This window comes from Neophocaena asiaeorientalis, unplaced genomic scaffold, assembly GCF_003031525.2.
Source record: "Neophocaena asiaeorientalis asiaeorientalis breed wild unplaced genomic scaffold, Neophocaena_asiaeorientalis_V1.1 scaffold220, whole genome shotgun sequence".
NCBI classification, from domain to species: Eukaryota; Metazoa; Chordata; class Mammalia; order Artiodactyla; family Phocoenidae; genus Neophocaena; species Neophocaena asiaeorientalis.
The window spans coordinates 5,744,555-5,769,010 of NW_020174042.1; the positions used below are offsets into that span (position 1 = coordinate 5,744,555).

The following is a 24,456-nucleotide window of genomic DNA, read 5'->3' on the forward strand; positions in this document are numbered from 1 at the left end:
TAGATATCAATTACAGGAAAAGATCTGTAAAAAATACAAACACATGGAGGCTAAACAATACACTACTTAATAACGAAGTGATCACTGAAGAAATCAAAGAGGAAATAAAAGAATACGTAGAAATAAATGACAATGGAGACAAGACGACCCAAAACCTATGGGAGGCAGCAAAAGCAGTTCTAAGAGGGAAGTTTATAGCAATACAAGCCCACCTTAAGAAAGAGGAACCATCTGAAATAAACGACCTAACCTTGCACCTGAAGCAATTAGAGAAAGAAGAACAAAAAAACCCCAAAGTTAGCAGAAGGAAAGAAATCATAAAAATCAGATCAGAAATAAATGAAAAAGAAATGAAGGAAATAATAGAAAAGATGAATAAAATTAAAAGCTGATTCTTTGAGAAGATAAAGTAGATAAACCATTAGCCAGACTCATCAAGAAAAAAAGGGAGAAGACTCAAATCAATAGAATTAGAAATGAAAAAGGAGAATAACTGACACTGCAGAAATAAAAAAAATCATGAGAGATTACTACAAGCAACTCTATGCCAATAAAATGGACAACCTGGAAGAAATGGACAAATTCTTAGAAATGCACAACCTGCCAAGACTGAATCAGGAAGAAACAGAAAATATGAACAGACCAATCACAAGCACTGAAATTGAAACTGTGATTAAAAATCTTCCAACAAACAAAAGCCCAGGACCAGATGGCTTCACAGGCGAATTCTATCAAACATTTAGAGAAGAGCTAACACCTATCCTTCTCAAACCATTGCAAAATATAGCAGAAGGAGGAACACTCCCAAATTCATTGTACGAGGCCACCATCACCTTGATACCAAAACCAGACAAGGATGTCACAAAGAAAGAAAACTACAGGCCAATATCACTGATGAACATAGATGCAAAAATCCTCAACAAAATACTAGCAAACAGAATCCAACAGCACATTAAAAGGATCATACACCATGATCAAGTGGGGAGGACTTGAGGATATGGGGAGGGGGAAGGGTGAGCTGTGACAAAGCGAGAGAGAGGCATGGATATATATACACTACCAAACGTAAGGTAGATAGCTAGTGGGAAGCAGCCGCATAGCACAGGGATATCAGCTCGGTGCTTTGTGACTGCCTGGAGGAGTGGGATAGGGAGGGTGGGAGGCAGGGAGACGCAAGAGGGAAGAGATATGGGAACATATGTATATGTATAACTGATTCACTTTGTTATAAAGCAGAAACTAACACACCATTGTAAAGTAATTATACTCCAATAAAGATGTTAAAAAATAAATAAATAAGAGAAGAAAAAGAATCTTAAATAAATAAATGGTATAATCAAGACCAAATTCTGTGTCACCTTAGAGGACTTCCAGTACTACTCCCGAGGAAATAATACACTGGCCACAGGAAAGGGTATTCATGCTTCTCTTAAGCAAATCCTGAGGAGAATCCCAGCAGCAGAATAGAAGCACTTGTTTTTTTTTTTACTGCATCCTCACATCAGTGACAGATGCCTACTTTAGAGATGATGAGGACACAAGAAAAGGCAGATTTCACTAAGACATTAGTGAGCATGGCAATGCATCAACCTCTTCTAAGGCTTTTTGTTTGGCATAGGAGTCCAACTGGTTTGGTTCCATCTTAAACTCCTGTTTCTCTTGGATCAAAGTGAAAAGAAAACTTCAAAGACTTTCACAGAATCCTATTTGGGTCTGATGAAAAGGGTTATTTATCAACTAAGGGTTGACTTTGTTCTCTCACCCTTTTTTCTACCAGGAGAGCAGACTAGCAAGGATACCCTGAATTTTTTCATTTCAGTACCACAAGCACAAAGAGAGCTCCCTTTAGGCAACTGGGTCACAGCACAGCAGACTGCAATCGCTAATGCCAAGACAGAGTTTATATAGGACTTATTCTGCTTTAGTCTTTATTCTCAGGGCCTGGCAGACAAAGGTCCCTGCTTAATTCTCAACTTATTAAGTATAAAGAAAAAATTCCTTAAAATCTTATTTTTTTATAGGCCCATAATTAAGGGCTACTGCTCTAGAACATCTCCTCCTTAAATGACAAGAATCCTGCATATGGTAAGAAGACTAGTTAAAATACTGATGTACCAAAGTAAGCTCTCACCCAGTGACCCTTTTTATAAAGTAAGTGTACACGTAAGATTTTTATCAAGATAAACACCTAGGGATTAACAGTGAGGTTTCCAAGAGAATGAGAATAACCTCATTTTGACTCTGAGGTGGCTTCTTCTTAAATCTTACTATTTGAATAAACCAGCTCAACTTTAATTTATCCAGAAAGAAAGAACAGTCACATCACTGAAGTCTAATTCATCTTAAAGATTATAACAAAATATTATTCAAGAGGTGACTGACTGCTAAATTCTGCATCTTGTGCTATAGGTAGCAATTTCAGCACTTATATTTTCTTTTGTTTCACAGGGAACGGGGCATAAAGAGAATCAAAAGACTAGTAATAGAAAGTAAGTGATAGCGAACCAAAAGCTTCCTACAGTCTGTCTGGAGGTGATATATAAATTCAAGTATCAAATTATAAAACTGTACCCAAAGAAAGTGTGTACCAAATGATAATATATTCACATTCTCTTGTCTGAAAACCTCAAGATCATGTGTTCCGTAAGTCAAGAGTTTTTTCAGTTTAGAAAAGTAACAGTGTCCCTAAGCAGAGTACAGGGCAGCATCCTGAGTCAAATACATTAATATTTCAGCAGTGAAAGGTATGAATATTCACAATAGTAGGATAAATACATTCATGTCAGTTCTGGTTAGGTTTTCACACTCTGAAATTATACACAAGGGATTGTGGCCCTGTAATAAAATCAGTATCAGATACATAAGCAAAAAAGTTTTATACCCATGATCCTAGATAAACAGGCAGAAGGGGTTCTTTCCTCTGTTGAAGAAAGAAAATGGCCATCAGGGCAAACACATAAGGTGGCAAACCTCCTTCTTCAGGGCGATCTATACTGCAAAGCTACAAATGAGAGAAAAGAGGATAAGCATTCTTTTGTACTTGTCAAAAAGAGGATAAGCATTCTTTTGTACTTGTCAAAAAGTACATTCTTTTGTAAACTTGTCATTTATGTAATTTGGTCTAAAACCCGTTACTTCATTTCCGTGTGTCACGATTTACCCCTCCAAATAAAACTCCACAGTGACAAAATACTTCCTTGTACTTTTGGGGTAACCACAGATTGTGGTTTTGAGTGAGTTTCAATTTCAAATTTTTCATTTTAACTAAACTCATTTGTGAAGGGCCCTAAAAATAATATTTAGTTTTATTTTTTTGATATTCATGGTAACTCCATTCACTTGGTTCAAAAACTTGTTAATGGAGTCAAAATGATGGTTCAATTCCAACTGTAAGCCAATTGGCTTTGCTCAGTTTAATGGTCCCCTCACCCTTAGCTACGACCTTGAAAATGCATGCTTTGGTCAGAAAGGTGATTAGGGGAGAATGTAGGCAAACTCATTAGCGCTAGCAGAAATAAAAACTTAGAAAGCATGGCCTACTTAGTGATGAAGTAGGAGGCTGCTTTCAAAAGACAGCACATTGTGATTATCAATTCACCCAGTTAAGAGTGGGACATCCTCTGTCCCTGTTGGGTCCTGGACCCAAGCAACAGGAACTACGTATTGTTACTGCCATGTCCTAATCGGTAAAGCTTTGGCTTTTCTCTACACAGAATCTCAATTTTATAATCATGATAAGACCTTACATTTTGGGGAAGTGTTAGATGCTCTCATGATTATTTGAGCATTTCAATAGGATACCATATTTAAAACACTGTAGAAATGTAAAGCAAGATCAGATAGTGGCTTTCATTTTTTGGGAGTCTCTGGGTATATCATTGGAAATGGTATGAGAAGCTTCATTTCAAACTTTCCTGTGCCTGAGAATCACTTCTGGAAACTAGTTAAAAAGTAAACAGTTGGTGGGTCACATACTATTGATGAGATTCATCTTATGAAGCTGCAGCTTCATTTATAAATGCTTTTAGACATTGTCTTTTCCTCAGCAAAGGCCTGGTTCATTTACAGTGTATTTGATTCATATGGTACAAAGGTAGGAATATTGTGATGAGTATATTTTCTTGATCTGCAGAAAATGACTTCTTAACCCACTTGTGGGAGTCCTGCACTCTAAACTGACTTTTCACTGATGGCCGTAATGCGCCTTAATCCACACACGTTTTTATCAGGTTTTCCTGACAACCTACATCAAGAATCTTTAAGCAGCGTAATTTTGTCTCTCTTAATTGAGCAGGACAACGTGAACAAGATCCAGCCCCAAACTGAGACTAAGGGATGGGGGGTTTTAGCTAGTGAAGCTGTTCAAGCACAGACAACCTTGTAAGTTCATGAAATAAAGTGAACTTGCTTCCAAGGACGTCAGCTGAGAAATCCATAAAAATCCCTGCTACACAATTAGCATGGAAAGAATTATGGTTTGAGATAGACTTGTACAAAAAAACATGATTCTGGGAGAGTTGCATTTTTCTGAGGGTAATAGCTATGCCATTCTACCACTAGAAAGGGGGAAAGGGGAGAGGGACTGACAGAATTCTCTTCTGCTGTTATTCAAACTATGTGTTTTTGAATTTGCCTCCAGCTGATGAGAGTAATGTTAGATTTAGGACACATCACTGAAATGCCAGCTGGTTGCTTCCACTAACAAATATATGGAAATAGCTTTCGAGGTATTTTTTTAAAGCATCAAAATTTTACTTTTGTTTGGTGAGGGATCAGAACTACAAAGAAAAGAAAAAAAATGTAAACATTTGGGCCATAACTCTGGGATTTGACTTACAAATCTAATTTTTTTTTTTTTTTTTTTTTTGCGGTATGCGGGCCTCTCACTGTTGTGGCCTCTCCCGTTGTGGAGCACAGGCTCTGGATGCGCAGGCCCAGCGGCCATGGCTCACGGGCCCAGCCGCTCCGCGGCATGTGGGATCTTCCAAGACCGGGGCACAAACCCGTGTCCCCTGCATCTGCAGGCAGACTCTCAACCACTGTGCCACCAGGGAAGCCCCCACAAATCTAATTTTTAATAAGCATCATAAAGCATTTTGATCTTTTGAGCAATACGTCATAGTGAAATAGAAATTGAGTTTTCCTTTCTGTACACGTTAAAATTTCTGTTCTAATACTCAGATGCCAACTCCCTTGATGTCTATAAATATGCATCCAAACATTTAAGATTAAATGAACCATGTAAAAATCAAAGCATACTGCTTATGCACACACAGAATGTGCATTCATTTAAAGAACTCAAACCTACCTTTGCCCAGTACCTAAATGCAATCACCAAAGGAACCAGCTTTGATTCTAGTTTTCCAAGGGCAGTTAAATGATTTGTTGTCAGACAAGCATTTTCATTTCCTGCACTCACTTTACAAAGAAGACCACTGGTGGGGGTAGAGGGTGAGAATGGGAAGGAAAAAGAGAAAGTATTATACAGGTATCAGGTGTCTTTTACACCACCACCAACTAATTTACACTGATAGTAAATACTTCTAACTCACTAAACCTTTATGGGTCATCTCAATATTGTATTAAAAAAGATAGGGCAGCTGTCTTCTAAGTAAACTTTATTTTTCAAGAACTAAAACTTCATGTTTTCATATATTAAAATTATTTTGGGGGGAAAATGCAAGTAAGGAGAATACTGTAAAATCTTTCAAATGGGAGTATGAATTCATCTTTATAAGGGCAAGAGTGTTTTCCCTAGCTGGAGGAATCTGCCTAATGGCAAATCATTACAGCCTACAAACTACCCATTTACAGTGGTAACGGTAATGCTTCCAGACGGAGAGAGAGCCGGGTGAACTGTTACTCAGCACTGTTTAAAATGCTTCTAAAAAGGATGGCAAATAAAGGTGATTAGAGCAAGTAACTATTTGACAGAGGTGTTTTTTACTGAAATGGGTCAAAATGCTTCCTACCTATATTTTTTCTTTTTAAGTAATTTTACTCTTTTAAAAATAAAACACTTTTTCCTCTTGTGTTAAACACCAACAGTAGACGGAGAATGCTAACAGGAAGCTTGTGAAATTAACCACATAGGAGCTTACAATTTTAGAAACTGGACATTAAGATGGAGTAAAGTACAAGTGCTTTTGGTACTTAATAAACAGCTTAAAGAAGCAGAGACCTTTGCTTTTCTCTGCACACCACGACTGGCACCCTAGCGTGGAAATCTGCGTCAACATCAATAAAAGAGTCTGGAAAAAGAAAAGAATATCAGATAGGTTAGTTAACTAAGCCTTTGTTTAAAAGCACAACTAGATAAAGTACAAGTACCAGTTGTGAATTATCTGTTTGACCTTTTGAAAGACCATTACAAAATAAGGTTCTCAAGAGATGATTATGAAATAAAAGTGACTTGAAAAGGAAAAAAGTATTATATTCAAGAATCAAGTAATCACATTAATTTAAAATCCTTATTTTGAAAAACTAATGTCTGATTAGAAATGACTACATTATTGAATTAGAACATTTAAATGTTACGTGGGTAACAATTAGAAATATGAATAGGACATTAAAAAAAATTGCTGCAAAAGCTACTAAAATACATGGGGTCAAAATACATACTGACTGAAGTAAGAAGAAATGTTTAAATGTTTCATTCAATCAAAACAAAAAGGATGGGAAAGACTAATTAAAGGGATGAGACAATTGAATGAGGCCTACGGAAAGCACATAAGCCGTCAATCCCCAGTTGGACATTACTCTGGACTACTGATAAACCTAACTGGGAACAATGATTTGTTGATTCATTCATCTGGGCTGGGCCACACTATTTATTATTTGTAAAGTACTAATTTAAACCATAGAATTAAAAAGATTACCCTTTAGTTTTTTACCCTCAAGAGTAAATTTTACATATTTTAATTCTTTTTACTCTCAGCCTAGGGCTAATATAATCTTTCTAAATTATGACATTATCACCAAGCTAAAAGCTTTACTTACAAAATAATTATTCTGCATAGTAGGACAACTAACAAGACTCTAATTAACTTGCTAATAATTTATGGGCATTTCCTTTAGTTTTTTGTTTGGATATTACCCATATAAGTAAATCAAAAAACATGACTTCTTATTTTCAAAGTTTGAGAAATAAGATATTCAAATTATAGACAAAAGAAAAATTTAAGAGCAAAATGTGGAAAGAATTTGGCCTTACCACTGTTCTTTAAACATTCTTGGACAAGTAAGAGAACATCTGGCTGAGACATCTAGGAAATAAATCAGTGAATATATCAAATAATCCATAAGTACTTTTGCTTCACTGAGATAATACACAGTCGTTTGAAATTACCCAAATTCTTTTCCAAATTAGAAAGCACCTTGCTACCAGAGTAAAGGAATTAATCATTGTGCTGTGTGCACACATCAGTCAGACACAGAGAGATGAGCAAAAAGAGGATGAGTGTGGGCAAAAAGAGACCTACTATGCAGTTAACTCCTGATTCACTAATTCCCGAGGTAATTAGCCTCTCAGCAAATCTCAAAGTTGTGGCTAGAGGTTGTCAAGCTGTTAACAGTATTACTTCTCACTCTGTGAGACTACTTCAACAGATTGCTTACCCGCGTCTCCATTTAGTCTTGCCTTTCTCTATTAATCTTTGCTCCACACAGGAACCAAAACCACTTAAAATCATACATTAGATCTAGTTGTGACCCTCCTTAAAACTCTCAGTCTGGCTTCTTAATGCCCTTAGGTCAAAATGAAATTCTGGCTTCCTGTACGTTGGGCCCCAGACTACTCCTCTATCCTAATCTTAAACTATTCTTTCTCAAGGTGCCTTCACCACAGCCCTTACAATTTTCCCTTTAGCATGCCTTGAATAGGCCAAACTCACTGTTTGCAAATGATGTGCCCTCAGGCTGAAACACTCTTTTACCCTTTCACTGTCCCCACCCATTTTCATCTTTTAGAGTTCAGTTTAAATGTAATCCCTTCAAAGGGGCCTTCAGGACAGCTATATCTACACTCTTTTATTTTCTCTCACAGAACCTTGTTTCCCTGCATAGCTCTCATTATAATTAATTATACATACGTATTTACTTATCTCCTTCCCTAGTATGAATTCCAGGAGGGAGGAATGGTATCTGTTTTGTCCTCTAGAACCTAGTATGGTGCTTGACATATACTCAAACTCACTGAATATTTGCTAAATGAATGAATGACATGAAATCAAAATAACTGCTATGCTGGTAAATTATTAAGCAGAATTTAAGGTTAAAAGAACAGTAAAATCTATTGGTCAGCTGACCAGGTAGCTATAGCAGTCAGCGATGGCAAGGAATGAGAAGTTGTGAAACAGAACATCTGGGGGAGGAGACTAGGAATCATTTTTATTTTTAAGTAGCAACACAAGTAAATGGGCATAAACCATTTGCAAACTGGCCTGCAGGAACCACCAGTAAGTAAATGGATAATCTACCAAAGTGCCTTCCAGTTTTTTTTTTTTTTTTTTTTTTTTTTATGGTTCACGGGCCTCTTACTGTTGTGGCCTCTCCCGTTGCGGAGCACAGGCTCCGGACGCGCAGGCTCAGCGGCCATGGCTCACGGGCCCAGCCGCTCCGCGGCATGTGGGATCTTCCCGGACCGGGGCACGAACCCGTGTCCCCTGCATCGGCAGGCGGACTCTCAACCACTGCGCCACCAGGGAAGCCCTGCCTTCCAGTTTTAAAGTTCTGACTTATCAACATCTTTTTGAACCATGTTTAAACCAGAAATCTAGGCTAGGTGTAGTTCTTCAAAAGCATAATTATTTTTACAAGGTGGGTGTATATAAGGAAACTCAGGAACAAATTAAGCTTGCAGGTCATAAATGTTTATATAGATACACAATTTGAAATCTGAAACCCTTTCCTGCCATTGGAAAGTTGACTTATCAAGATAATTTAATCCTTTCAAGTTAACAGACCTAAATTACCCGATCAGATTCACATGGTTAGAAGACCAGTGTCTGAAGAAAGTATGAAAGATCTGTAGAATAAAAAGAAATGTTCTAAAATTGAAGGCATGCAGAAGAACATAAAAACGGCAATTTTAGGAAAAAAAATTATACTTTTAAAAACAATGCAGTTTTAGGAAAAAAACATCACACTTAAACTGTCTTCAAGTATCTAAAATATATCCATATATAGCTCACATTTGGGGAAAAAATGAATTTCTGTACCACTCTGTGAAAATTCTAACATTTCACTTTGTACTTACAATGGCTGGAAATTGAATGTCAATGTTTATATCCGAATTTTTGAAACCCAATCTGCTACAGGATGACCCATATAATCTCAGAGAACAATCTAAAACCAAAAAAATTGAATAAATACAAGTCATAAATAAACTAAAATTTCTCAAAAGTTATTACAAGACACTGCTATTTCAGAAATGTAACCATCAATTAGAACTACACACAAAAGAAAAACAGTGTTCAAGTCTGGCATAAGCAAAGGACAAGAATGGGTGACTCTTTGCTCTTGTCTTCATTTTATTTTATTTAAAAGGGAAGACTGTATTGACTGCAGTTTAGTTTAATAGCCACTCTTTTCGTATCAGTTGTAAAACATGTTAAAACTTACTTTACTATTTCATGTTTTGTGCAGAAAATACTATTTGAAATGATTTTTTAAATGTGGAAGTCGAAAAGGGATGCCTAACTTTGTCATACGTTTGTAAACCTGATAGTATGTATATACTGAAGAGTTAATACAAACACTTCACCTTTTTGAAAGCGTACATAGGTATAATTTACTATAAAGATCATGTTTCAGTAAAACAATAATCACAAAAATCAGCATAAAGTTACTTTTCAATATGAATACTCATTGTATTATGAAAAAAAAGCTTAATTTAACATAATATAATCCCTTTAGGAAAAGTTTAGAAAATAATTATAGTATCACTGATATAACTTAAAATGTTAGGCAGCAAGAGATTCACAGTTCAGAGAAAGACGTGTGTATGTGTACCACCTATATTTATTTTACAGCATTTTTCCCAATGTTTTACTATTGTTGTGCCAAAAAATTACCCCTTCTCACCAGGGGACTTTGTATTTTTTTTTTTCCAGGTTTGTTAAGTCAAACAACTTCTTTGGGTTTTAACAGGTTTTCCATGACAAAGCACATTCAATTTTACAATGAAAATCTATGGCAAAAATCAAAATTACAAATGACTTCTCAGGAGCTTGTCTACAACATAAAGGATGAGACACCTATACAGGGGGATGAGCAGAATCTTGCCCTTTATTTTTTTTAACAGATATATATTAATATGAATCATATACTATATGAATGATCTTTCAGTAGAACAAACAGTTTTATGGGTGGTATGGCGATAAATTCAAATAGTGATTTCAACGCTGGCTGTGGATCAGAATCACTTGTGGAGCTTTGAAAAAAAATAGTTTTCCATGGCTCCACAGACATAACTTGGAAAAATCAATTCAACACTGCACAAAATCTCTTACAAATTAGTTTTGAAAGCTCATTTTAGATGGTGCAATTCTTTTAAGTGCGGTTAAATAGAACCTTTTATGGACACAGATAACCTGAAAATGACTCCAGGATACTTTTCTTTATTTTAACTCAAAATATTGTGTCAATGTAAATAGGTAGAAAGGTATGATGATCATTTTGTAATGTATAAAAAATACTGTATCACTATGTTGTACACCTGAAACTAATATATTGTAAGTCAATTATACTTCAATTAAAAAAAAAGAAACTGAACTTAGAGATAGAAAGTAAATAAATAGAAAGGTAAACAGATATACAAGAGTCCCATGGTGCTCTAATAATACGGGGCATGTAAATGGACAGACACAATGAAACTCACAATGAAGACAGGTTAATGACAACATATGTAAAAGTCTTTGTTACCTTAGGGTAAGCCAGGAGAAACAAAAACATACAATAAAATTGAGAGCTTCAGGACATGGCAAATCAATTCCTATTAGGCAAAAATTACTACTGGTAGGAAAAATGAATGGGGTACTTTTAGGTAGCTAAAAAGAAAAACAAATCTAGAAAATACCTGGTAACTTGTGTTGGAACACATTTTCCATGATACGTTTAATTTCTAGTCTCTGTTCCAAGTTCTCATTGTGTAAGCCACACTCCTGTACCACTCTGTCAATGGCAATACCAATCGCATTTATCTGGGAGGGTGTAGGCGGGGGTAACGTGGTGAGCAACTCTTCCTCCTGCTTCTCCTTTTAATATCAATGTTGAGATTAAAAATGATTCACACAGTTTTTACCTTCTACCATTCACAGAGACAACACCCTGTACAGTATTCTGGAATATTTTTCTTAGCCCTCCTTCTCACTTTAGCTGTTTTAGTCTTCATCTTATCAAACACGCACACACTTCTTTATGCACATAAAGTGATAATAGAGGAAAGACAGGAATAAGGAAAAAGTGTAAAGAAAGAACTTTAGAAATAGCAATGGCAAATTATTTACTTTATTATTACTGACCTAAGGACATATATCTAGGTCCTACCATTGGCTTCATTCATCCTGATACTGTCCCAAGGAAATTCACAAGACTGCCCAGCAAACATATCTGACCAGTATAAAATATTTTGGTCAAAATAAATTCAGCAATATAAGTAGCAAAATTACTAATACCATAATCTTAAGGAAAGTCATAAAGATGACAAGTAATAACTGACAAGTAAACATATTTGTTTGGGTTATAGTAAACTTACCTTAATGTTTTTCTTGTGTCTCTTCTCTTTGATATGCTTATGAGCAAATGCAATGGATTCAATTAAAACATCACAGAGTTTGCAGGTGTACTTTGCTGTAGGGTAGTTTCTCGGTCGCTACAATTTGAATAGATTTATAGAGACATACACATAAGCACATATTTATAGAGACATATAGAGAGAAAGATGTACAGAGACAAAATACAGGTAAACAAAAACTGGCCAGGAGATGATTTCTCATTCACTTTAAAAACTGTTAATATAGTACTATCACTCTTTATCACTATGCTAATAATCATTTTTGAAAAATAATTCTTAAAAAAAAAGTAATTCTATTAAATCAAACAGTATCACTTTTGACTTGTAGTGCTTAAATATCAAAGTAGGATATATAATTCATCAAAGCACATGTTCCCGATTACTAATAGATTAAACCAAAACAAGGATTTTAACTAACAAATTTTAACTAACAAAAGGCTGTTACCCTTTTCAGCCTGTCAATGCAGTCTCTTTTCAATCGCTCCTCAGCCTGTTGTAAGCCCAGTAGCTCCTTAGTTGAAAGCACAGATTCATCAATCACAGGGCCTTCCAAGTCTCCATCCTGTTCATTTTCCTCATTTCTAGTCCTCCGTGGCTTCCTAGGTCTGGACCTCTGCTTCTTGTTTTCTTAAGTTAGTGGGAAAATATTATTGGCAATACTGAATAACACCACTCTGAGTAAAAAGCAGAACTTACATATTAATGAAATCGTGTGATATCTGAATGACATCTGAACACAGAGCAAAAGGAAAGGTATACCTCTCCCATGGATAAAATGCTTAAATACTCTTAAGCTCCTCACATTTGGATACACCAATCCACAGAAACCACCTTTTTGGAAAACTTAAAAGAATTCTACTTCAACCATAAAATTTGATTTTATCATCTCTTCCTGGTATACTGCTGAGCATACTCAAGCAATAGTAAAAATTATCCTTTGAAGTACACCTGTAATTCTAATGTAATTAATATATCATAATATACAATGTACATGTATCTAACGCTTCCTAGTACACCTGTAAGTATACCTGGTATTCTAATGAAAACTATCCACATCTGTTTTCATTTTTTATAAGTGAACAGTCTCAATGGAGCAAAGATGGACACTCTATCTCCAAAGAACTCAGAAATCAACTACATTCTTATCTGGAGTGAAAATCCATCACTAAATTGTAAATTTAGCATTCATATTATTGGGCCCTCCCCCACATTAATATCAAGAAGTCCAAGCCAAAACTGTATTTACCGAGGATAACTATTACCCATTTTATCTTTACTTTCATTTTAGCTTCTTTGAACGGCCTGCACACTGAGCATATTTCAAAGGAAAAAAACAATTAGCAGTTGAAATAAAAGTTTTCTACAAGTACAGACTAATTCATTTGTTTATAAACCCTGCTGCTAGTTCTACACTCCTTATAACTAATAAATGCATCTATTCCTTTTTTAAACTTATAACTTTTCAACTTCAGTAAAACTGAAGATGCTTGTGGGACTGATCTACAAAAAATTGTTTTTAATAGCTTTGGTAATTTCTATCAAGTTCTGAAAATGAAGCTACTAGTACCACATAAGAGTCGAATGAAATTCATTTCCGCAATGAAAACTGTGATAAGTGGACTGAATAGTTTTTAAATGGCTTACCAAAATTTACTCTCTGAAAATATAAACCTACTGAAATGCTCTGCCTGAGGCAACTGCCATGTCAAGTTTTCAGTGGAACTCATTATTTGTATAGCAAGTACAATGAATCAGTCGACTGAAAAGAAATAATGTCAGGAAAGGGACGTGTAGGACCTCTAATTTTAAAAACAGCTATCGCCAACAGCTCTAAAGGAAAAGCAGCAAGCACTGTACTCAAGCTACCCTGAGATGAATATAATGAAATTCTGCAAATACAGCAGCAATCAGAAAAATTAAACAAGTATTAGGACAAATACAGTTGTCTTTTTTTTTTTTTTAAAGCAATCAAAATGGGACAAATAGAATACTAAAAGGTAAGTAGTCAAAAACGGTCTATTGCTTTTTAACACTCCCCCTATGCCCAATTAAATTATCACAGTCTTTTAAGGACAGTACTCCTGATCCGCATAAACCTTTGAGATAAGCAATTCTTTTAACTCAGAGGTGTGTCTATTCTCATTTAATTTGCTTATCATTAAAAACTCTAAATAACTGCATCTGACTTCAGTTTTCAGGGCAAAGTTTCTTAGGCAAACACTCATTAAAGGTTTACACTAACATGTGCAACATCATCAGAGAAGTCCATTGTTAGTTCACAAAACAAAAACTGATATGAAACCAAATTCCTTTTTTCATCTCCTCTCTCTTGATCACAAAGGCTTCTTACTATATTTGCTATCATTTTTCTAGAAAGAGTGACTTTAATTTCCCTCCAAAGAGCACAGTTAACGCCTTACTTTATACACAGAAGTGGATGGCTGCACTAATTGTCTGATGATGACAATAACTGCAGCTACCAATACTGAGTATTTTATCATGTGACAGACGCAATGTAAGCACTTTATGTGCACTGCCTCAGATTAATCCCTACAGTGATCCTGTCATGGATGCTAATATTATCCCCATTATACAGATAGGGAACATGCTGGTCCAAGAAAATAAGTAACTTGTCCAGGGACACATGACTAAATCCAATAAAGGGATTTAAAACAGAGATTAGAGCATGGATGGAATTCTGAAATTCATCTTTCTATCTAACAGTATAAGAAAAATCCCTTCTTGTAGCAAACCCATTCACATCTAAAATAGACCAGAACTCCCTACCACTTAGTTTGTTAAAAAAAAAAAAAAAAAAAAAAGCACTGACAAGGCAATACAAACTTCTGAACTGAGTTTCATAGACCTGCATGGTAAAAACAGTTAAAATCTCATTGAAGGGAATCTAGAAAGGCAAAGCTGGGTATTGCTAAAAAAAAATTCCCATAATTACTTAAAGGAAGACTACCTGGCTCATCCCAGGCTTTCTGTAGTAATATGAATTCTCTGTATACAGTACTCCAAGTTTCTCATATTTCATTTGCATATGGTCCATTACTCCATTCACAAAGGACAAGTGCATTTGAGCAGATATTTTCCAGCTAAGATCATTAATGGCATTGTCCCAAATATATTAAATTGGCAATCTAGGATATATGAGGAATGAAGTAGGGGCAGTAAAGTAGAACTGAAAAATAGAAAGTTAGCATTAAAAAACAAAGCAACTCTAAGATAATTTTCATTATATCTTCTTGCATCATTTAATAAGATGATTAAGATATGTTTGATTTAAGGAATATTAAGATATTAAGTTTGATTTAAGGAATCAAACTTAATATCTTCCTTCCGTATTAAGATATAAGTTTGATTTAAGGAAAATTTCAGTCCCTTTAGTGAGATCCTTTTTAGGATCCTCTGAGTACAGTGTAAAGTTTATACTTTAAACTGAATTTCTCACTACAGTAAGCAATGTTATGCCAAAGCTTAATATTTTCTTCATGAAGATTTTTCAAGGGATAGAAACTGAACAGTCCTTCATTTGGAAACTGAAAGCACACACATATAATTTCATATATCGCAAACACAGGACTTTTGAATTGACTTCAACAAAAAGATAGTAAAAATGCAGGTCCTATTCAAAATCACTTAAGCTTTGCTTTTAAGACTAGGCAGAATATAGAATAAGAATATAGAATATAGAATACAGAATAAGAGGTTTTTGGTCTGTAAACAGTCTCTTTTATTATCTATCTGGTTGCAAACTTTTGACCTATAAATCTTTCTTTTGGTAATGCTGCTTAAGATCAACTTTTTCTTTTCTGAAAGACCAACAATTGGTAACTAAATTAGAATGTCCATGTCTCACCTGGACACTGTAATAAAGAACTACTTAAATATACACAAACTTTTAGAATCGAAAGGCCAGAAACTATGAATACGTGTTCAGTTCCCTCTGTCAGATTCCAGGCCGAGTTCATGGCCAGAGCAGCACAGTACTTGATTTCAGTTCCACTTCCTCATCTACCACTCTGCATAAACAAGTCTGGATAAATTTAACCTCTCCAGAGACACAGATACCTGCTTTGTATTGAATAAAATTGTGATTCTACCTTTGATACACCATGACAGAGCACTGCAATTCGTTCAAGTACTTTTTAGCTTAAAGATTTACGAGGCTGGTTGATTCTTCTTTTCTCCTGCTACATGGACAAAATCTATTCACCTTTTAGAAAAAGGTATAAATAATAACTCTGGGGCAATTATTATCAAGCACATAGGGTGCTTAGAAGGCTTTTGGTTTTACTGAAACTAAAAGGACAAGCTTTTATCTTATCTGAATTTCTAAACAATGTTTTTCAACCTGTTTACCACGTTCACTTTTGAGAAAAAAAATCCTGCACTGTCCTTCTCTAGAGATTGAGATCCACACAAAAGACACATATCCCTCTGTAGCAGGAGATATATGCAGTCTACATCGTGTTTTTACATAGAATAAGTTTTTTTTTAAGCTTTATATTCTGTTGTTTATATTACAGATACATTCATTATTCAAGTACAAAATTAAAATACATAATTTAGAAAACACATACATACCCCTCAGAAATTACGATATATCCCCAGGGGGATATCATCACCCTCTTCTGTAAAAAGTACCAATGGGAAATATAGTTTTACTAAAGTAAAATAAGCCTTGTGGCAAAGTAAACTTTTAAAGGGAAATAAATGCAACATATTGAAGTTGCCCAAAAACCATGATTACAATCCTTAAAATAATCACATTAAATAAGCAGAAACTATGAAAAACTGGAACTGCATTGCAGAAAATAATAAAACTCATTTGAATGAAAAATAAAAGACATTGCTGACGTCAGGGTTGTAACTTGACAAGTTGGAAACATTACCAGGGCTTCCTGCTTCCATTTCTGACATAGTTTCGAGGCTTGTCAGGTCTTTATGAAATAGTCGTCTTACAGTTCTGCACCCTCTTCCATCTTGCCACCTATACCCATCTTCACTTTCTTGAAAAGAGTCTCTTCTTGGTCGGTTTGTAACAGGAATTCTAGGTCCAGGTTTGAATTCTCTCCAACTGTCTGAATTACCAGCAAGTTCATCAGATAGCCATCTTTTACTCTGATCTTTGTGGTTGTCATTTATCCAAGCGGGTTGACTGTAAATTGGGTTCTTAAATGCATATGGATTGCTAGAAACAGCATATGGTCCTTTTCTGGGGGTATTCCCATAGTTCCCTGGTGTTCCTTTTTTTTTTGGAAGGCCTTTTTCCATTTTACTGCCATGGCCTTTAGCATAATCATCCATTATTAAATAATCTTGTTGGGGGTGACCCCTTCTGAAATCCTCATCATCTGTAGTCCCTCGCTCTTTAGCACGCCTCACAAAATAAGGTTTTGTGGCATCTCCCATGATCTTTGACTTCAATTTTCTTACTCTTCACCTGGAAGAAGGCATTTTGGAGACCAACTATAACAAGGTATCATACTAAGTTCACAAAGTACCACACATTTATTGCACAGATGCTCAAAAGCTTGTAAGAAACCCTTCTTTTCCTAATTTCCATCACGTTCCAATAATTAGTGCGTTATACTAGAAGTTAGGAGGCTTAATTCTATAATATTCTTCATAGATATTATATAGATATAACAAAAGCTCTTTTCTTCAGAATCCCCCAAAGCCTCCCAAAACCAAATACCTCACCCCAAGCCTATACTTTAGAGAATTCCCCAGTCTTTTAAAAACAAGCTGGCAATTACTTTTAAGTGTTACTACAAACTAACCGAAACTTTGTAAACGCAGTACATCTCTCAACTCCACTTTTCAGTCCCTTCTACGTACCCCGGCACCTCGGCTCCGCTTGAGACTATTCAGAACGACAGGCTTCGATCTCTTAGGCTACGGAGGGCTCCCGACCAAGGCTCCGCTCTGGTCAGTGGGGCTGGCTTTCTGACCAAGGGACAACTCAAGCTAATCCCCCCAGTCCTCATCCTCCCACCCCAAACAAGTTTGGTTTTGTCACGAACAGCAATTCTCCCTCTTCGATCCCCATGGGACCGCCCCACCCCCGATCTGCCTCGTTTTCCACCCTTTGGGTCGGAGGCGGAGAAACAGGAGGCGTCTCCGCAGTCCTGGCCAAGAAGCCACCGCGGGGACCAGGAAGCAGGAAGTGACCTGCCTCCTCGATAGGGTTCCGGGGTCTCCCCGGCCGGACAAGGGGCTGGGGCCGAGTGCCTCCACCCAGATCCCTTCTTCTCCAGCCCCCGCAGGGTCTGACACAAAGTGAAGACGCGGACTCGAGCCCGACAGCTCAGTCCCCACCGGCTCGGGGGTTCCCTGGACCTCGCAACCGGGGAGAGGAGGCCGGCGGAGGATGCAGCCAACGTATGTCCTGGGCCGGGCCCACCCTCGACTGTGCAGACCGGAGAACCCACCCAAGACCCTCCCCGGACGCGAGTCTGACAGGGACACGGGGGGAAACGGTGCCCGTGAGCACTCACCACCTCCGCCGCGGCCCCCCGCCTCTTCCTGTCCCGGCCGGGCTCCCTCTCCGTGTTTTCCTCCAGCCCCACTTCCGGCGCTCAGCGCTGTCTCATTGTGCGCTATTAGAAGCCGGCCGTGCCCCAGTCCGAGCGCTCCGCCGCGCACGCCGGAAACTCCCACCACCCCGCCGCTCCCGTTTCCGCCGCCGCTGCCGCCGCCGCCGCCGCGGGGGTGCATTTTCCGGCAGTCGGTAGTCGGGAGTTGGGTCGGGGTCGGAGTGTAGGCTCTTCGCTGCTGCTCGCTCGGGGCTGTCCCCGCCTGGGCTCCTCTCTCTCGTGGGCTTTAAAAGCACCGGGGAGGCGTGCGGAGGAAGCCTCTGGTTCTCTGCGAGAGAAGCGAAGCCCGCGGTGAGGCGTAGCCGTGTGCCCGGGTCGGGTCGGAGACTCGCTTTGCCCCTGGATGCTCCACTCCAGGGCAAGTTCAGCGTGGGTCCGAGGCCTCGTGGCGCTCGTGCTGTTTTTCTGATGATTCGAGTGATTGAACGTCTCAGTGAGGTCTTAATGGCCGACCCTAGCTTTTAAGCCTCCGCTGTTCATCCGGATCACAGTATGGCTCAGAGAAAGAAATGCTGTGCTTTTTTCTTGGATTGTGTACGGATTTGTTTCTCTTAAAAACAAAATCTGGTTTCGCAGAAAATGTGTAAATGCAAAGGATGACCAAGGAGGGCATTCATACTCGAATTTTCAAACGGAGAATATTTTAATGGAACTAGCAAACAAGTGGGTTCCTTTTTTCTCTCTCTCTTTTCCATTGACTTTACCTTCCTTGCTATCTGCAGTGTTCTAAATGCTTGGAAAGCCTCGAGCAACTAATAAAATTAGGGAGCTTTGAGAAAATGCAACAGTTTTGATTTCTCTTTAAGGGTATTTAAATATAAAGCCATGAGATTCTGTGGGGATAATGGTCTTAAAATGAACACATTAGTACTGGCTGTTGCCAGGCACTGTTCTGAGGGCTTTGCAAATAATTACTCATTTAATCCTCACAACAGTCCCACTAGGAGAATAGCATTATCCCCGTTTTAAAGATGGTGGGCGAAATAGCGTTTATTGTGAAGTAAATGGAACCGCTGGAATCCAAACCCTAATGAGGCAGAGTCTGTTTTTAACCACTGTCTATACTAAAGGTGATTTAAAACAGGTAGGTACAACTTTTGTTCAATGCTTTATCTAGATACTTTGGTTCTGAAAATACATGACAATCAAGCCAGTAATCTGACAGGCAGACAATGGCCTTTTATGGAGTCCAAAGGGAGTGTGATGATACATTATTACATTTATTATATGGAGGAACAGCACCACCACACCCAGCTGAGTAACTCTGTATGGAACAACCGGTTTAGGAAGAGTCACTCTTGACTGTCTAGAGTTCTAGAGGAGCAGTAGAGGACACATCTTTTTAAGAGTTTAAAATATTTTTTATTTGCATTTTCTTCAGTGTGTTTCCCAAAGCCTAACTTCTATTCAAAATGTACTTTTAAGATTCATCTTGAGGATAAATGAGGCTCTCTAAAACAAGATGCAATACTAATCAACAGATATTGACAGGTAAGATACCTCTTTCTGTCAATATTGCACTGTAATGGGAATTTAAATTGGTCATGGAGTTCATAAAATCCAGTTGAAAAGTTTGGTTTGATTCTTTTTTGGATGTCACTGGAGGGAATACTGATTTTCTCAGAATCTTTGCAGTGATTGCGTCATGGTCCAGACATATTTCCAACAATTTGGAGCAGAAATATGGGGGCTGTCTGCCTTAGAGGTCATTAACAAATTACAGAGGGCTAACAGGATCCCGTTTCTGCCTGCCGCAAAGTCTCTTAGTTTAAATTGTTTCAGGACCTTATATTTATGACCTAAGAAGTTGTGTAAAGTAAAGGAATTTTATTTCCAGTGCTTGTTTTCAAACCTTAGGAAAATCAGTGAGCTATTTTACGCTATGAACTAAAACCTAGACTGCTGTTCCAGAGTCAGCCATTTATTTAGGGTCATTCATCCATTTCGTTTTTTTCAACAGATGTTGAATTCCTGATATGTGCCTGATATATGAGAGAAATAGTCACAGTCCCTGTTTTCAAAGTGTTGAAAAATATGATAAAGGTAAAAAATGTCCTGAAATTGAAAATTTAAGACTTCACTTAGATGAATGTACTTTTTTTCCTCCTAAATTTGAGCTAATGTTACTCTGGGGCTCTACTTCCCTCTGGGAACTATGGGAAAAAAAAATTTAACTTGCCAGTTAACATATCTCAAGTCTCTGCTAATTTAAATCATATCTTTGATGGTTTGGTCTCTTGGGTATACGCCCTATTGTTCAGATTTCCTTCTCCACTTCCTTTGCATGCTATCTGGAGATGTGACGATCTGGAGTCATATGATTGGAAAGAAGTGTGCCTAGATACACATCCACAGGCTCTTTGAGGGGGTCCTCTTGCTTCTTTGGTCTTTCTAGGCTCTGTCCTTTGCCTTGTTGCTGGATATCTGATGCTGAGGTCTGAGACTCATGGACTCGTGGTTAGTTCTGTCAGCTTAGTCCATCTCCAGTCGTTCGCTGTTGCCAGCTTGGACCCATCCTACTACACGTGATGGCATCATGCATCCCTCTTGGAATCTAGCTGCAACTCCCAGGTGATTTTCATTGTGGGTGGTCCATTACTTCCCCCCAGTTGGCAATCTCCTTGGCTACTTTGCTGTCTGTCTTCCTTGGCATCAAAAAGAATCCAGAGGGGCTTCCCTGGTGGCGCAGTGGTTGAGAGACCATCTGCCGATGCAGGGGACATGGGTTCGTGCCCCGGTCCGGGAAGATCCCACATGCCACGGAGCAGCTGGGCCCGTGAGCCATGGCCGCTGAGCCTGCGCGTCCGGAGCCTGTGCTCCGCAACGGGAGAGGCCACAACAGTGCGAGGCCTGCGTACCGCAAAAAAAAAAAAAAAAAAATCCAGAAACATCTGGATTCTTTTCAAGAACACAAGGAATCTCAAGTATACCTGAAAGTGCCAATTTCAGTTCTCTGCTTGACTGTGTCCTGCTGTTATTTTCACACTCCTGAAATCATCCCATGTTTCTCTTCAGTAGTCTACTTCCCCCATGTTCCAGTCTGGGGGTGGGCCACATGTTTCAAACTTTTCCCTCAACTAATCTTACTCTCTGAGTGATGGAAAGTTCTGCTCCCCTCCCTGTTGCCACGGAGACTAGCAGCCTCATCTTTCCTTCCTCTCCCTACTTCCAAGTTTCAGCTGCCCCTTTTCCCATGGAAACTGAATACCCAACTCCCAGCTATTTCTTAGGTCCCGTTGCCTGCTTCTCATCTTCACAATTATCAAATGCTGCACTCTAGACTTTTTTAGGTTCCCCACAGCCCTGTCCCCCACGGCTTTCCTGGGGTCGAACTTCCCAAGAGGCCTCTGAGTATCCACTGGATCAGGAACCTGAGAATATCCCTGGGCTCATGTGCTACCCCCTAAAACCTGCAGCCCTCCCATTGCAACTGAAGGCTGAGGGTTACCTGAGGCTTTTAGAAGTCATCTCTAGGCCATCTTCATCTTTACAGACCCAACCCCCAAAAGACACCAGGAAGCTGCTGCCTCTCCTTGCCAAGCAGCCCAGCACAGATGAAGTCCTTTCTCCCAGCACTGGACACAGGGCAGTGATGGAGAGAAATCAGGACTGGATTATTCAGAAGAAAAAAAATCCATATCTCCTTCAAAAGGAGATATAGCTAGTGGTCGGTAGGTCTGTGGCAGTGTTGGTGATACAAAGATGGGAGAGGAAGGAAGGAAACTTCTACTGTTTGTGTAACCACTGGGCTGAGCACTCAGTACTTGTGTCTGATTGTCTTCTCGCAGTTCTACAATTTGTGAGTTAGTTAGAAAACTGAGGTTCAAAGAGTAGTCATAGGCTTATGGTAACATGGCTTTACCGGCCTATTCACAACGTGACCACAGCCTTGTAGACTTCAGTGTTTATATTCTTTTTACTCTACCATGCACCAAGCTCCTGTCCCCTGACTGAGCCCTCACACGATCAGGAGCTGGTGTTCCTTTCTGAATTCTCTGTTTTTGAGACCACTCTCTGCAACTGCGATTCATTAGTCTCAGGCTATAGATCCAGCTCTGCCTCTACTTTGTTTTGATCTTCAGCAAATTACCTTCCCTCCTGATATTCAGTTTCTAACTGTAAGCCCAAGACAGGGAACGTGATGCCAAACATCCAGTCACTATTCTCGACTGATCCTGAAAAGCTCAGTTATTCTCGTGAGTAATTTATTTTGGGGTGTGCATTTTAATAATTTGTTTATATATTAATAATTTGTTTTATTGATTATTTTAAATCTAAGTAAAAATTACATTTTATATATTTTGAGGTTTTACTTTTAGATTTATCTTCTATTTATGATATTAAATTCCTCTTTATAGTTGTGGTATAAAATCTTCTTTTAAAATATATAAATTAGGATAACATAGGGAACTCTACTTAATGCACTGTAGTGTCCTAAATGGAGGGGATATATGTATATGTATGGCTGATTCATTTTGCTGTGCAGTAGAAGCTAACACAACATTGTAAAGCAACTGTACTCCAATAAAAATTAATTTAAAAGATATAAATTAAAACATATCCGGGCTTCCCTGGTGGCGCAGTGGTTGAGAGACCACCTGCCGATGCAGGGGACACGGGTTCGTGCCCCGGTCCAGGAAGATCCCACATGCCGCGGAGCGGCTGGGCCTGTGAGCCATGGCCGCTGAGCCTGCGCGTCCGGAGCCTGTGCTCCACAACGGGAGAGGCCACAACAGTGAGAGGCCCGCGTACTGCAAAAAAAACCCATATCCATTTAAAGAAAACTAGTAATAATTATTGAGAGATGTCAAAAATCATGAAGACGATATATATATGATTGAACTTTGGGAAGCACTGGACCCAAGGGAGAGAAGAGATAATGCCCAGAATTAAACATTGAGGCTGTCCAGCATTTAGACATTAAGAAAAATAAGAGAAGCTGATAAGACCAAAAATGGAGAAGCTTCAGTGATAAGAGGGAATTTTTTTTTAACATCTTTATTGGAGTATAATAGCTTTACAATGTTGTGTTAGTTTCATTGTGAATCTGCTATATGTATATACATATATTCCCATATCCCCTCCCTCTTGCGCCTCCCTCCCACCCTCCCTATCCCACCCCTCTAGGTGGTCAAAAAGCACCGAGCTGATCTCCCTGTGCGATGCACTAGCTTCCCACTAACTATCTGTTATACATTTAGTAGTGTATATATGTCAGTGCCACTCTCTCTCACTTTGTCCCAGTTTACCCTTCCTTGTCCCTGTGTCCTCAAGTCCATTCTCTATGTCTGCATCTTTATTCCTGTCCTGCCCATAGGTTTATCAGAACCATTTTTTTTAGATTCCATATGTATGTGTTAGCATACAGTATTTGTTTTTCTCTTTCTGACTTACTTCACTCTGTATGACAGACTCTAGGTCCATCCACCTCATTACAAATAACTCAGGTTCATTTCATTTTATGGCTGAGTAATATTCCATTGTATATATGTGCCACATCTTCTTTTTCCATTCATCTGTCAGTGGCCACTTAGGTTGCTTCCGTGTCCTGGCTATTGTAAATAGAGCTGCAATGAACATTGTGGTACATGACTCTTTGAATTATGGTTTTCTCAGGGTATATGCCCAGTAGCGGGATTGCTGGGTCATATGGTAGTTCTATTTGTAGTTTTTTAAGGAACCCCCATACTGTTCTCCATAGTGGCTGTATCAATTTACATTCCCACCAACAGTGCAAGAGGGTTCCCTTTTCTCCACACCCTCTCCAGCATTTGTTGTTTGTAGATTTTTTGATGATGGCCATTCTGACCAGTGTGAGGTGATACCTCATTGCAGTTTTGATTTGCATTTCTGATAAAAGAGAATTTCAGAGAGTGTAATATATAAAACTTTTCTCTGAGCTGCTCTGGCCTGATGGATGCCAAATGTACCAAAAATGCTATGTCAAGACATCCAGGGGGGGCTTCCCTGGTGGCGCAGTAGTTGAGAGTCCGCCTGCCGATGCAGGGGACACGGGTTCGTGCCCCGGTCCGGGAAGATCCCACAGGCCGCGGA

The 24,456-nt window shown here is 38.5% G+C and overlaps 1 protein-coding gene and 1 long non-coding RNA gene across 8 annotated transcripts in view; one reads left to right on the forward strand and one right to left on the reverse strand.

Annotated features, from left to right (window-relative positions):
• The window catches only part of TUT7 (terminal uridylyl transferase 7), a 66,983-nt gene extending 48,552 nt beyond the window's left edge, over positions 1–18,431 (reverse strand). For 2 of the 5 annotated variants that reach the window (XM_024753815.1, XM_024753817.1), the window contains exons 1-10: positions 18,304–18,431; positions 16,696–17,246; positions 12,240–12,421; positions 11,756–11,872; positions 11,078–11,255; positions 9,257–9,345; positions 7,214–7,265; positions 6,182–6,251; positions 5,309–5,435; positions 2,882–3,001 (exon numbers count right to left, since the gene is read on the reverse strand). In XM_024753815.1, coding sequence (XP_024609583.1) covers positions 2,882–3,001; positions 5,309–5,435; positions 6,182–6,251; positions 7,214–7,265; positions 9,257–9,345; positions 11,078–11,255; positions 11,756–11,872; positions 12,240–12,421; positions 16,696–17,215 — 1,455 coding nt within the window. In that variant the 5' untranslated portion in view covers positions 17,216–17,246; positions 18,304–18,431. Of the gene's footprint in view, positions 1–2,881; positions 3,002–5,308; positions 5,436–6,181; positions 6,252–7,213; positions 7,266–9,256; positions 9,346–11,077; positions 11,256–11,755; positions 11,873–12,239; positions 12,422–16,695; positions 17,247–17,644; positions 17,828–18,303 lie in introns of those variants that run through there. The other 3 variants (XM_024753818.1, XM_024753819.1, XM_024753816.1) reach the window with 2 other exon arrangements.
• Positions 18,432–19,290: 859 nt separating this feature from the next.
• The window catches only part of LOC112405437 (uncharacterized), an 8,386-nt gene continuing 3,220 nt past the window's right edge, over positions 19,291–24,456 (forward strand). The window contains exons 1-4 of one of the 3 annotated variants that reach the window (XR_003004335.1): positions 19,291–19,486; positions 19,828–19,893; positions 20,363–20,445; positions 20,798–21,088. This is a non-coding gene — a long non-coding RNA (uncharacterized LOC112405437). Of the gene's footprint in view, positions 19,487–19,827; positions 19,894–20,362; positions 21,089–24,456 lie in introns of those variants that run through there. The other 2 variants (XR_003004334.1, XR_003004333.1) reach the window with 2 other exon arrangements.